The sequence below is a fragment of the Zosterops lateralis genome (genome assembly GCF_965231275.1).
Source record: "Zosterops lateralis genome assembly, chromosome: 2".
NCBI classification, from domain to species: domain Eukaryota; kingdom Metazoa; phylum Chordata; class Aves; order Passeriformes; family Zosteropidae; genus Zosterops; species Zosterops lateralis.
This window is the reverse complement of record NC_139763.1, coordinates 94,980,383-94,993,803: the sequence shown is the minus strand read 5'-3', so window position 1 is coordinate 94,993,803 and position 13,421 is coordinate 94,980,383. Positions and strand designations below refer to the sequence as shown.

Genomic DNA, 13,421 nt, shown 5'->3' with positions numbered 1-13,421 from the left:
TCTAGATCATAGACAAGTGAGTGGAGGTAATTTTCTGTTTTCCCCATCTCTTAGTGCAAACCAAAGTGTGGGCCAGGAATGGTGGAATGGTGAGCCACACTCCATAGCCAGGAGTGGTGCTGAAATACAAGAGGGTGGGAGTACCTGGGGTCCCCTGCTCTGAAGCTGCATGATGGATGCTCCATAAGACACTCAGGCAGGGTCAAGCCCATGGTGGGAATTGCAGAATTTCAGTGTTGGGACATACATTACCTTTTCCCAGGTGCTTTCACCACAGACACTGCAGGTTATGAAGTGGGTAAGAGCACCTGTTCATGCTCCTGGGAAACAAATTTCTGTCTTTTCTGTACATGGAGAGAAACTGGCTCTGGGATTAAAAATCAAGAAAGGGTAATTAAAGGAGCAACTGTGCAAACATCTAGTGAACTGGGTGGTAGCTTTTGGAGGTAATCTGTGCACAGAAGGAAATAAAAATGTATGGAAATCTCCTTACTGTGGGATAAGACAGAATATTGACTTGTAGCCAGCTAGTACAGGATTTAGCAAAACATTCACATATAATAAATTTTCAGCCTATTTGCCATTGCAATCACTATGCTCAATGTTTTCTTCATGTTGCTCTGATGTAGCCCTCTAATTGGCATAAATCAATTTTAATTTCTAAAACCGTTTCAAGTGCAGCATATTTGAAAGCTTGTTTAGATGTAATGTTGTATTTTCAGTGTACCAAGTAGCAAATTTTCAATTCTCCAATGCTGACCTTTTTAAAAGACAAAAGTAAAGGAAGTCAGATGAAGCCGAATTTTGCATTCACTCACTTTTGGGAACTTGTTCTGCTTAAGCTACTCTCTGCTGCATTAAACCCAGAGTGAAAAAGACAAGAGAACCTAGTTTGCTACTTGAGACTTTCCTCAACTAAAGCAAGACAAAGTACTCAGATCACTGCGTCACTAAGATGACCCTTGTATGTGATGTACTAACTAGCACAATGTTCTTTAGAGCAATTTACCAAAACAAATCAAACAAAGAAATTCCGCAATATTAATTTTAAGTTGTACTTCAGCATGTAGGAAACCTCTTCTGACCTCTGGCACTTTTACTGGTTTGCTCATGTGCTGAAATGGGATTTTAGCTCTCATATAAAAGAACTGGCTTTAGCTGCCCATATTTCTTTGAGCTCTGAAAATTATTATTGTGGACATTTCTGATTATACAAATAAAAGGACACCCTAATTTTTATACTACCTTTTCCTCACTTCTTCAGAGGAAATGCACCATGATCTTTCTGTTCTTGTCTTCATTCATTGGTTAGGTTTGTTGCAGAATCAGGTGTTTAACCAATAGGTTTTATTTCTCTGAAAACAACCCAAACATTTTATGCTGATTCCTGCAGGTCTCTCTGTGTAGAGAGCAGAACTGGTACTCAAACCATGCTGCAATCCAGGGCATTGGTGATAGCTCTGATTCTGCTCCTTAGCACCACTCTCCACGGTAAGTCTGAAAAGCTTTGCTCTTTTCCTGAGACAAAGTTCAGCTCTACAGGTTCTCACATACTGTGAAGAATTGAAGCCAAATCATTCAGTTGAAGACCATGAATACACACTGCTTGGCAGCATGGAACAAGTCAGTAGAGACCTGGCATGAAAGCAGCCCATACTTGGTGCAAATACTCTGCCATGGAAGGGCTATGACTTAGACACCCATGACTCGGGGAAGAGGGGGTGCTGAATGCTGTAGAGCAAATTCTGGGAGAGGTTCTGAATCTCAGAATTTCAAATCTCTTCCCCTGAACCTGGGTGAAGATACCAGAGACACGAGTGACATGAGAAGCCTCATGGGGTTTTGCCTTTTTTTCTCAGAAGTGCAGTCAAAGTCCTTCTTTGATAGAGAACGTCGTGACTTGCTGGCCATCCCTGAGGCAATTGTATCTTACGTCCAAGAAGCTGTGAACAAGGTGTACCCTAAAATCAGCCAGTTCTATTTGGATACTGTCCAAAGTCCAACAGTTATTGCAGCCAGGTATGGAAGCCTTTTCTGCACTAACGCTCCAATGGCCATGAGTGAAAAGGGAGAGGGAGGTGTGGGAGAAAGAATAGATTATTCAACTATCTGTATGGGGAGATCCGATGGGACATTAATCAGGAACCAAAGCCTGATGTACCAATGGAGAGAGGTGCTGGAAGATGGGGTGGGGTGGTATGGTCTCCTGTGAAAGCACAAGCTCTTCCCAGGGAGGCACATTGTACATGACAATGTTCACAGGGATGGCAGGTACTGCTCTTTTTCCATGGGTGGTGAGGGAGGAGGCTGCTGGCTGGTGGGGAATCAGCTCCTCTGGAAGGGTGCTGCAGTGCTGTGAGGGGCTGAGTACTCAGTGTGCCAGGATCACTTGATGCAAATCACAGAACAGCTGGTCTTGTCTAGCCTCAAGACTAGCTAGCGCTTGTCTTGAGCTAGACAAGCACTAGCTGTGCATGTCTTGCTCAAGGCAGGGGAATGAGTTTCCTCACAAAAGGAAAAGCATGATCACTCTAGAGACAGTTTCATGTAACTCAGGGCACACATGTACTGCCTGTTCCTGCCTCCTGAGGAAAGCCCCTCTAGGACTGCCAAGGAGCTCTGCACTCTCAGTGACAGGCAGTGGTAACTGCAGCAGATGGGGATTACCCTCACATACTTGGGTATCTTACCACATACTTCGTTGTTTCCTGCAGACAGAGACTCGCCAAAGAAGCGACTAAAGTCTCTATAATGTTTGAACAGATGATTGAAAAAATAAAGAGCGTGTGGTACACAAGAATCCTGGGCTATTAGCCAAATGAAGACAAGTCAGTGTTTCCTGAAGTGAGTGTGTAACACCCTGCAGCGTCCTCTTTCCCCCTGCCCCTCCTACGGACCAAGATCAGTCACTAACACAGAATCGATGCTCCTCTTAATGCCACTAGAGGGAACCCACCTTCAAAGACCAAAAGATGGAAGGCATCTGCTGAAGGCATCTGCTGAAGCCTCCCCGGGAAAAAAAAAAATCAAGCGGCTGGGCATGGGGAAGGCAATATAGAGATTGTAGAGTTCTTCTGTAGCCAAATCTTGAAAATTAATTCCTCCTGAATGGCTTGGCCATTGTCCCTCTAATAAAAAAAAATGTTGGTTGTTACACTTCCTTAAGTTTCTTGTTTGTTTTGACCATTATGGAATCTGACTCACCTGGGAATCCATTCTGCTGAGAATGTAGCTGTGAATCACAAGAAGATTTTGCAGGCAATGCCAGCAAACCCTGACTATTCAGGCACTTTTAACTAAGCTCAGATTCTTCTTGGGCAGAGGAGGCACTACCTGAGCACCTTTCAGAGTAGCCACAATTGATTGTGCAACTGATGGTGCTCCTTGGTTAGGTAGGAAACAAGTAGGGGCACCTGTATCATGATTTCAGGTAATCTGGGAAAACAAGTGCCAGTAAACTGAAATGTCCATCAACCTAACCAGGACTTTGGAATTGTGTCTCATTGGCCAGCCAGAGATGCTACTGAATGAGCTTTGCCAAAGGAGAAATGAGTGGAAATTTTCTATTTTGAGCATTTCATGAGAGGGACACCTATGCCCAGCACTGTGTATGAGGACCTGGCAGGTCCTCATCAGTCCTGTGTAACTGTGTCAGCCCAGATGCCCACACTGGACAAAGAAATCCATCTTTCTCATTAGGGAAGCAGAAGCAAGTAGGCAATTTTTCTGAAATCACAGTGGGAGACTGTGGCATAGGCTAAAGAAAGCCCATCATTTTGTTGTTTTGTTTTGTTTCTTTAATTATCCATAAGATCAGCTATAAGCTTGGACTTAACCACTTGCCTGGAATAAAATCCCCTCATCTTCCATTTTTTTTTGTCTCAGCAGCTCCTTTTTACCATGTGCAATCACAATGAAATCAATGTCCCCATGCAGAGCAGCAAGTTCCTCCATCTCAGGTGCTTCACCACTTCTGCAGAGCTGTTTTGCAGGTTTATTCCCTGCTGCTTGAGTTCCTTAGACTGTCTCTGCTTCTCCAGCCACAATGAATGAACATGCATATGTATTATGAAAATGTATTTAGGAGGAGATTCAGAAAAGCAGAAGTTTTGGGTGATAAGAACATTTACCACATGAAAAAGTCAGGACCTTTAGCTCTTTTGCTACAAGGATGATTTCCCTACTGCTTGTTTTGCATGTGTCTCTTCAATGTTTTTTGTTTGTTTTTTTTTTTTTTTTTTCCTCAAATATAACACTTACAAGGGAAAGTCCTACAACTTAAATCCCCTCTTATCCCAAGGAACAATTTTCTCAGAACAGAACTTGTTCTTCTGGCATTTCAAAACTATTTCTGAAAGAGTGAAAGTCATGAGTCATATGAAAAAGCCTGAATGTGTTCTTAAGAATTTGGTATCCTGGAAATCTGTGCTTCAGCCTTTTCAATCTACTTGTATGCACTTCCAAAAGGGGTAGAAAAAAGTTTGGAAAGTATAGGGCTCCTCATGTTGCATTTTGAGCCTGTTGTGTGACTTCACCAATGCAACCCAGTGGCATTTCTGTGTTGCATCACTGCACAGCTGGAGCAGCACAGTAGCTGCTATGAATTCTGTGCTAAAGCTTAACAAAGCTGACATTTTGTTAAGTGCACTTAATTATCTCCTTCTGCTTCTTTGCAGAAGAAATGTAACCTGAAGAAAATCCAAGCCAGACAACTCTGGGTTAGCAGTTTGATGTCTGGTTTCAGCAGATGGGCAAAGCAGAATCAGACCATAGATCTCTCTGTTTGTTTCTAGTCAATCTCTTGATCATGTAGTTAGTTATCTATGCTATGCACTTTTACATTTGAGAAAAAAAAGTAGAAAACCTTCCAGGGAGTTAATCTCTAGTACAATCTAAAACATGGGGCAACCTATGAAGAGCAAAGAAGACAACCTTCCACTGCTACTGCTGCCCCTGATGTTACTGGCATCCCTTAAGATGCTGAGACAGCATTCATGTTGGGATTGGGTAGAAGAAATAAAAGATTTTTATTCCAAAAATTACCCTGGGGCAAATTCATGGGACATGCAATAAGAAAGCTATATTTCAATGTGTAAATGTTTAATATCTACTCTTACTTTTCAGTTGGAATAAACAGGTTGATCTGTAATTTATTTTTAAAATATGTACAGAAATCACTTCCTAAGTGATGCCTGTTGCAGAGTTCACTGAGTTTTTCAAGATTCTTGGAGAGGCTTCATAAGTGAAGCATTCATTTCAGTGAGATTCATGTCAGAAACTTTCTTGTTGAGTAATTATCATTCACTTTGCAGATTTGGAAAAGCTTGTGGTGTAACTGGTCCAACTGAGTCAATTAAAATGAAATCTTAAGAAATGTCAGGCTTCTGTTGTTTCTGAGATGGGGGAATAACCCCTCAGGTATTCATGATTTCTACAAAAAACACTATTTCTTGAGAAGTATTTATTATGGTGGGTACGAGTGTTGATGGCTTTTACACCTCCTAGCTCCCCTCGCCTCTTTAACACTTGGAAAAATCACTAATAAGTGCCAAGGGAACACCCGCCTCGGGCTCTGTGCTGCTCTGAGCAGTGCCCGCTGCCCTTGGCCATGAACACCCCAAGTCCTCCAGCAGCACAAAGTCCAGCGCGGGATGTTTGAGCAGGCAAGGACTGGAAAAACTCTTGTAAAGTATTTGAAACTTATGGCCGGTTCTCACACCTACACACAGCAGACATTCTATCTCGGGGCAGGGCAGTTTCTGTCCTCTGGTGAGGGCAGTGCGGGCACAGCGAGGGGAAGGAGCAGCTGTGGTGCTGGGCTGGCACAAGGGCACAGAGCAGACACGGTCTGATGGTTCTGTCTTTCCCCGCGGGCTTTTGGCAAAGAGGCTTCCCCAGGTTTTAAACGCCAAAAATCACCAACGGGGCGCTTGTGTGTGCGCGGGTACGCCCAGCCGGTAAGGAGAACAAGGCACAAGGAGGCAGCGCTGGCTCCGGAGGGGCGCCGGGAGCCTTTGCGTGCCGGGCGGGCGGCCGGGATCACTCAGCGCCCGCTCCCTCCGCTCCCGGCGCGGCCGCAGGGCGGGCGCTGACTCAGAGCGGCACCGCCGCCGCCGCCGCTTCGCACGCGAGCCCCGCTGCCCTCATCCCCCTCATCCCCGGTGCCCTCATCCCCCTCATCCCCGGTGCCCTCATCCCCCTCATCCCCCGTCCCCTCATCCCCCTCATCCCCCGTCCCCTCATCCCCGCCGTCCCCTCATCCCCCGCCATCCCCCGTCCCCGCCATCCCTCGCCATCCCCCTTCTCCTCATCCCCCTCATCCCCGCCGTCCCCTCATCCCCCTCATCCCCCTCATCCCCGCCTCCTCCCGGCGCACAGGAGCTGCCCGGGGGGCGGGGGGGACAGGGAATCCCCAGCCCAGCAAGGGATGCTCTGGGAGGCGGGCAGGAGCGGCTGGAGGAAGGAAGGGAGGAGCAGTTTTACAGCCCCAATCGCACTCTGTGGTGAGGCTGGGACAGGTAAACTCGCCCCCCCCCGGCCGCCTGAGCCCGCGGGATGGGAAGCCTGTCTGGTCACGGGCCGGGCTGGGGTGGAGAGGCTGCAGCTGGGCCGGCGGTGGGTGGGGAGGGTTTGAATGTTGTTTCCGCAATAAACAGTGAATTTGTGGCATGTGTTTGCTCGCTTACCTGCCTGCTCACCAGAAAGGTGGGGGCTCCTCTCGCCTGGGTGTGTAGTGACCACACTGTGCCTTGCAGACACAGTTTCTTTGTGGGGGGGAAAGGGTGTGCCGGGTTAGAGGATCCCATGTCGCAGATTTCTTTATATTTAGATGTGGGGGGGATGTGCGACCAGGCCATTTCTCAAAGTGTTTCTTTGTGAAATGTTTCTTTAAGTGTTTCTGGGTTTGCTATTCAAAAACCTAGAAAATTGGAGCACAAGTCCCAGCTAACTGTTTTGACAGTAGCTGTGATAAAACTGCTTTAATAAAGTTTCTCAGTGGTGTTCAGATGTACCACAGCATCAGGTACACCCCGGGCTTCATGGGAGAAGCATTAACCTGCTCACTGCTATACAGGAGGGTGTCTGGAAATGGTTTAAAGAACATTTGCTATAAACCCTGAGTTGTACTGATTACTGAAGGTCTTAATAGAAGAAATATTTACAAGTGCTGCTGCTGTACATGTCAGTGAAGAGCATATACCGTTTGTATTCACCTTTATATTTACAGCTTCCTATCTCCAGGTTTACCATAGCATCCTTGTTAAATGGGTTCAGGTGTTGTGTTGGGGCTGTTTTATTCTCAGTTCACTTGAGAGACAAAAACTTGAGATGTGAGGGAAAATGTGTGAGTGACCCAGTGTTTGAAAACAAGTGAATTACGTTCCCTGCTTAGAAAGAATACTTCAAGACAGCTATTTTTTTCCTGATTGTAACATTTTCTCTTATTTCCAAAGGCTTCACTGTCTCTTGCATTTCTCTGGGGTGCCTGATGTTACAAGCCCTGCCAGTGCTGGATTGCTCCCTTTGGATGGAGCACAGACCCTCCCAGGTAACCTTCCCTTCAGCAGCAGCTCCCAAATGCAGTGCTCAGGTCGGCTTTGATACTTGGAGGGCACAGAACTGTCAAACAGCCAACAACGTGGCTGTGTGACATGCAGGAGTAATCTATTTTCAGTTGTGGTCAATTAAATCCAAAGTTTTGTTATTTTGTTTTTGGTTTGGGGTTTGTTTTTTTTTTAAAAGGAAGGAAACCCACATAAATCAAACCTCGTTAATGGTCACAGGTTGCTTTGTCCTTCATTTAATGCTGCCTTTTGTCAGTTAAACTGCCACTGTGGCTGTTGGCTAATTCAGCCTTTTAGGTCGCCCCTGTTTCTGAGCTGCTTTGCTCAGCATGAAAGTGGGAAGTCTCCTATTTCTTCTTTTTGGGTGGCAAAAATAGTTGGAGCTACATACAATTATTTTAGCAACTTAAGTAACTAATTAGGCCTTTTCTGCTCCGGAAAAGGCTTGTGGTTTTTAGATTTCAAAAGAGATTTTATTATTCTAATGATAAGGCTGACTTGATAGAAGTCCTATTTTGTAAAAATAACTGGTAGATTTTGCTGGAGGGAGAAGATGATAATTTTATTTGGAGTTACCCATTTTTCCAAATAGTACTTTCATACCCCAGAAAAATAAAGATGTATTATATAAAATCAGCATACGTACACATGACACTTACTGCTTCACTATTTATTGAGAAGCAATGCTTCATCCAAAACAGCCATTAACCTGATTAACTGTGTTTCTAAAAACGTCGTTAGTTCATATAAACTCCATCCTGCTTCTTTGGACTTCTTTATAGCTGTTAGGTTTAGAAATTTTCCACTTCAATTGTAAGTGCCTTTTGCTCCATCATATATTATTGTGGAGGGTTCACTTTGGGGGTGAAGGAGAGAGGAAAAGAAATAATTTCTCTGTTGAATTGACTCCCCATAGATCAGTAATTTTTGCCAGTTCATGTGCGGTGTTAGAAATATGGTGCAGGCAATTGTCATCTGTAAACCAAGAGAAAAATTTTTCTATCAAAAACAAAAGACAAGAAGAGTAGGCACTGTTACAAGTTTTTTGGGCAGCTCGTTTGCAGCTCTCCACCATAAAGGGGTGGCAGGTAATGCAGACATTGCAGACTCATGTCACAACACATAAAATCAAAATATGGAGCACGAATGCAGAAAGTACTTCAGCTCTTGGCACTCATTTGCTCCCACAGGGTACCAGGGTTTATGACTGACTCCCTTGATGAAGCAAATCTCAGACTTGACTTAAATAACTGAGCCAATAAAAAAAACCCCTGGTTTTGAAGCACCTAAATTTGTGTGTGGCAGCATGTCTGCTCCCTGAGTGGACTGACTATGTGTGATGCTAATAAGTGGTTATATCCTCAAAACCCTTCAGCTTTCCTTTAAAAGGAATGTTTGTTTCTCTTCCAGTGTGTGCAAGGAAAGTGTGTGGTTGAAAGGTAAACCCAGAAGTTCAAAAGCAAGTAAAAGGAACCTCTGAATAGATTTGCATGGCATCTCATGATTTGCAGTGAATTTTGTGAGTTCTGAGGATAAAGTACCTACCCTTATGGATTTTGACAGATACATGTGAAAAATAATCTGTTCAGTGTTTACTCTTAGTGAACCAGATGATTGCCTGCAGTCTTCTCCAGCTGTGCTGGTAATGCCACTTGTTAGAGCATGAATCAGAACACAGGCTTGTTTTTTTGAGATAAAAAGAAAGAAGATGCATGCCACTATTTGTCCTCTCTGTGAACATGAGACACTCTATGTCAAGCCCCGGTAGTTATCCTACCTACAGCTGTTAGCAGACACTCCAGCCATTGTATTTTCACACTACAGTTTATCCTGTCCTCACAGCCACAGGAGAAGGGCAGGGAACAGAAGTGCCTAAAGCAGAGAACACAGATGCCTAAACCACTGTGACCTTGCCCTACGCTTTATCCAAGTTGCTTAAAGGCACTTTAAGGAAGGTGCAGCCAGCAGCACCAGGAAACCTAGTCCAGCAGCACCTATGTGGATGGCTCCTCTCTCTTTTGGAGATGAATCATTAGCATTAACTCTAAAAGACACACTAATCCAGCTGGGTTTACTACTGGGTAGATAGTCTGTGAGTTAGGCTTTTAGTCTTCTCTGTCAGCCAAACCCCAGCTTTCTTGAAGTTAGTCATATAAAATTCCCATTGATTTTCATCAAAATTGAGTGTTTCCATACTGACTTTAACTAGTATTTATTTGGACAAGTGGAAATAAGGAATATAAGCATTATTAGTCTAGTTGCACAAGTACTTAAAGATTAGAAGAGTAGGAGGGTTATCTCTCCTTTATGAATCAGCAGGGGTTTCAGACATTTTTAATAGCCTTAGGAAGGTCACAGCCTCTTAAGTGACCGTGTATTAGTGTGTGTCACAGCACCATCAGTGCAGTTGCCAAAACAAGAGTTCTGGAAGCTAGGGGATTATGAGAGTTGTTCAAGGTTTATTCTTTTCTCTAGCTATAGATTTTTATAAAGCCTTCCTCTCTTTTCTGGTGGGATATCTGAAAAAGGCTTTCAATTACTTGAGTGTGTTCCTAAGTGGTCGGAAGTACCATGTTCTTTGACTAGATTTAATGATATCTGACACCTTATCTAGAGCTGAGGTTTTGGGCATGCCACTGCACTTTTCAGTGCATTTGTTGCCCTCTCTGCTTCTCAGCACCCCTCTATCCATAGTGTCCTGGCTGCCTATGAGGAGAGCAGAAGTTTATGTATGTATATGTGTTTCTTGAAAGCTACCAAGGCAAACACAGGCCAAATCAAACATGCATCTGTCTCTTCTCTCTCTCTCTCTCTCTTTTATCTTTTTTTTTTTTCTTTTTTTTTTTTTTAAATAATGGTTTGCATGTTTTCTCTGTGTAAGGCATGGGTAGAAGTTTCTGTGGTTCCGAGAGGAGGCAGGGTGAGGATGATGACAGGGGAAATGGTGGTTGTAGTCACGCAGCTGGTTAAGCAGCACATAGAGGGAAGTCATGTGCGTGGCCAAGTCAGGTGCACAGTACTATATATGGCAAATATTTGTGTGTATTTACTTATCCATGGTGTTTCTCAGTGCAAAAGCTGCTCTTTGCATTTCAAGCCTGACTTTTTGGACGTCATGTGTAACAGTTTTAAAGCCAGGCTGAAAATTTGGGTGGATTTTAAAACCACTGACCAAGTTTCATTAGCATTCTTAGCAGATGCCACACAGTTTCACAATCCGGTTTTCTTTGCCTCAAATTGAGGGTTAAAGAAAGGGCATCCTTTGAGAAACAGCTGTTCTTTTATATTCATATTAACTAGTTTTATTTATTAGAAGGAGAGAGGGCATCACATTCTGGGGACTTCATTGCCCAGTAAAAGACAGAGGGTTGTTTGGGTTTTGTTCAGAATTGACTGGTAAGTTTTGGATGCATCCAGTTATTTCCTGATAATATTGAATCTACTTCACTTTTGAAGGATCTGCTGCTTAGAAAGTGAGTATTCATCTTTTCTGGATAGCAGTGCTTTTTGCAAAGGGTCTGAAGCTAATACAAACGAAAACCTTCGAATTCTCCTTGTGGGAAGAATTTTCTTTGAGATACGATTCTCACCTTACCTTCCCTGTGACCTACTCTAGTCCCTAAAGCAGCTAAATGAACTCCAAGTTTGAAGAGAAATATTTGCCTTTTCTTTTCTGAGATCTGTTGCTGAGATTCCTCTTTTAAAATCCCATGTACTCTAGAAAATGTGAGAAGTAAACAGCAGAGGATGTGTGTTTACTTAGTAGACTTAGTGGGAGATTCTGACTAAGAATGTGATCTCTCACTAATTATGAAACTGTTTTGAAGTTTGAAAATATGTATTTTGGTCACAATGCATTCTTTAAATGACTGATATTGATATGGCTCTCAAGCTATAACAAGTGGCCTCAATTTCCAGAGCTGTTGCAATCTGTTACAGAAACATAAGTGAGGTGAATTGGGAAAAAGCCCACTAGGTTTCAACTCATATTTTTTTTAAAAAGTATCAACACAAGCAACCTGGCCTTTGGCAGGAATTTTTTATCAGCTCAGAGGTGGAAGATGGCCTTTCTTCTGGAAGACTGTTGCTTTCCAATACATTTGCTTTCTCAGCTCCCATATTTGGCATTCTTTTACTTCATTATGAACTCAGGTCTTAGCTGCCCAAATGCTTGGGGCCAACTCCCCTCTCTCATTTAGTGAGACTGGACTATTCCAAAAGCTCCTGTCACTTGCAAGCGAGACTCCAGCAGAGTTTTGAACACCTGCACCTGCAAACTGAGCAGCTGCTTGGGTTGTTATTGAGAACTAGAGTGCACTAATTGCAGGCTCTGTGGTGTGATATTAAAATGTTAGATGAGACACCATGGGCCCTTTCTGGTTTTCTAGGGGTTTCACACCTCTGTGTGTGGCATTTGGTAGCATTGTAATTACTTCTGAGGCCATTTAACACCAGTGCATATTTCCATCCTTTATGGATTTAGGTAGCTCATTCTTTGTTCCTGTTCATGAACTGACCACCCTTTTTCTGACAATATGCAGGATGCTGACATATTCAGTAAATAGCCTGATGGATTTGCCACTGCAGGATTGTGGTTCTCTGCTTTCTGCTCTTCACTTGCCATGAAATGTGCTCTTTAACTGGGTGAAGCTTTTTAAACCAGAGAAGAATCATAGAATCATTTCAATCGGGAAAACCCTTTAAGGGCATTGAGTCCAAGTGTTTCAGTTTGACATTTTGGGACATGTAATGATTTGTGCTTACAGTTTCTAAACCTACTCACAAGTTCCTGCTGAACTCAGGAATGTAAGCAATCTTACAGGGATAACAAATTAGTATTCCAGTAGTCACAGTGTATTCCAACAGTCACTGTTAGGAGTGTGTATGAGTGTCCCCACCCATGAGCTGACATCTCTTTGTGCAATATGCCCTGCAAGCACCTGAGGAAAAAACCCCAAACGTCTTTTTTTTTGTCAATGACCTTACATTTTTTTTGTCGCACTCTACAAGTACGTAATTGCCAGATTGTTGTAAAGTCAGGATATGTTCCTTTTGTAGTCCATCCTATTAGAAACCTAAGATGTTGCCTGGAGCTTCTCATCCCACCAGTCTGAAGGAGCCAGGACAAGAAGCCACAAACGAAATCTGGATGCATCTAAGTCAGTGGAAGTTTTGTCTTGGCTTCCAAGAGCCAGTCTTACTGCAGTACTTGTGGAGGGTCACTCTACACAGCGACTACACCACTTTTTCTTGTCTTGAGAGCTGCAAGTTTGCCCTGCTCACTCTGGGTCTGAAGCTATTCCCTGTGTGACTTTCTCCTCAGTCCTTGCAACTCGAAGTTGCATTAGCTGCAGAGCATTTGTCAGTATTAGTACATCTGCTGCCAAAATTAAAGTTATAAAAATTCTTTGTCTATTTAAACAAGCATCCGGCCTGGGTACAATTTTTGTTTGTGTTGAGATGAAACACTTTATTTCTGAAAACTGCTGATTCGTTCAAGCCAAAATGGAGACCAAGAGATGTGTCTAACAGGATCTTGATTTATATCAAGAAGCAAAGGCACTTCAGCTCTGATTGTGCACACCTCAAGAAAGTGCACCAGCCTCTGGACTGGGGGTGGTACTGGTGGTATAGTTGTTTTCATTAAAAATCTCAAAAGGTGGTGATTTAATTCTAAGGGAATATAAAAGCATCTCTGAAATAATGAAAAGGTTTGTGGGATGGGCAGATGAATGTTCCTATCCAGACTCACTGACAGATTTTCTAGTAACACCTTGCTAGTTTTTCATGACAATGAAAGCAGAAGTTAGATTACAAAAAGCTCAACCATATTTATTAGCTGCAGTCATACTGGAT

General features: G+C 43.3%; 2 protein-coding genes across 2 annotated transcripts in view; both read left to right on the top strand.

The window, feature by feature from the left end:
- Positions 1-1,430: 1,430 nt before the first annotated feature.
- Positions 1,431-2,814, top strand: LOC310906020 (apovitellenin-1-like; the record flags this gene model as incomplete). The annotated part of the gene is made up of 3 exons (XM_083854984.1): positions 1,431-1,491; positions 1,860-2,019; positions 2,715-2,814. The coding sequence occupies 3 exons, from the start codon at positions 1,431-1,433 to the stop codon at positions 2,812-2,814; spliced, it is 321 nt and encodes a 106-aa protein (XP_083711110.1).
- Positions 2,815-7,461: 4,647 nt separating this feature from the next.
- The window catches only part of CLDND1 (claudin domain containing 1), a 28,318-nt gene continuing 22,358 nt past the window's right edge, over positions 7,462-13,421 (top strand). The window contains exon 1 of the mRNA XM_083854685.1: positions 7,462-7,549. The gene's annotated coding sequence lies outside the window, so the exon portion shown is untranslated. The remainder of the gene's footprint in view (positions 7,550-13,421) is intronic.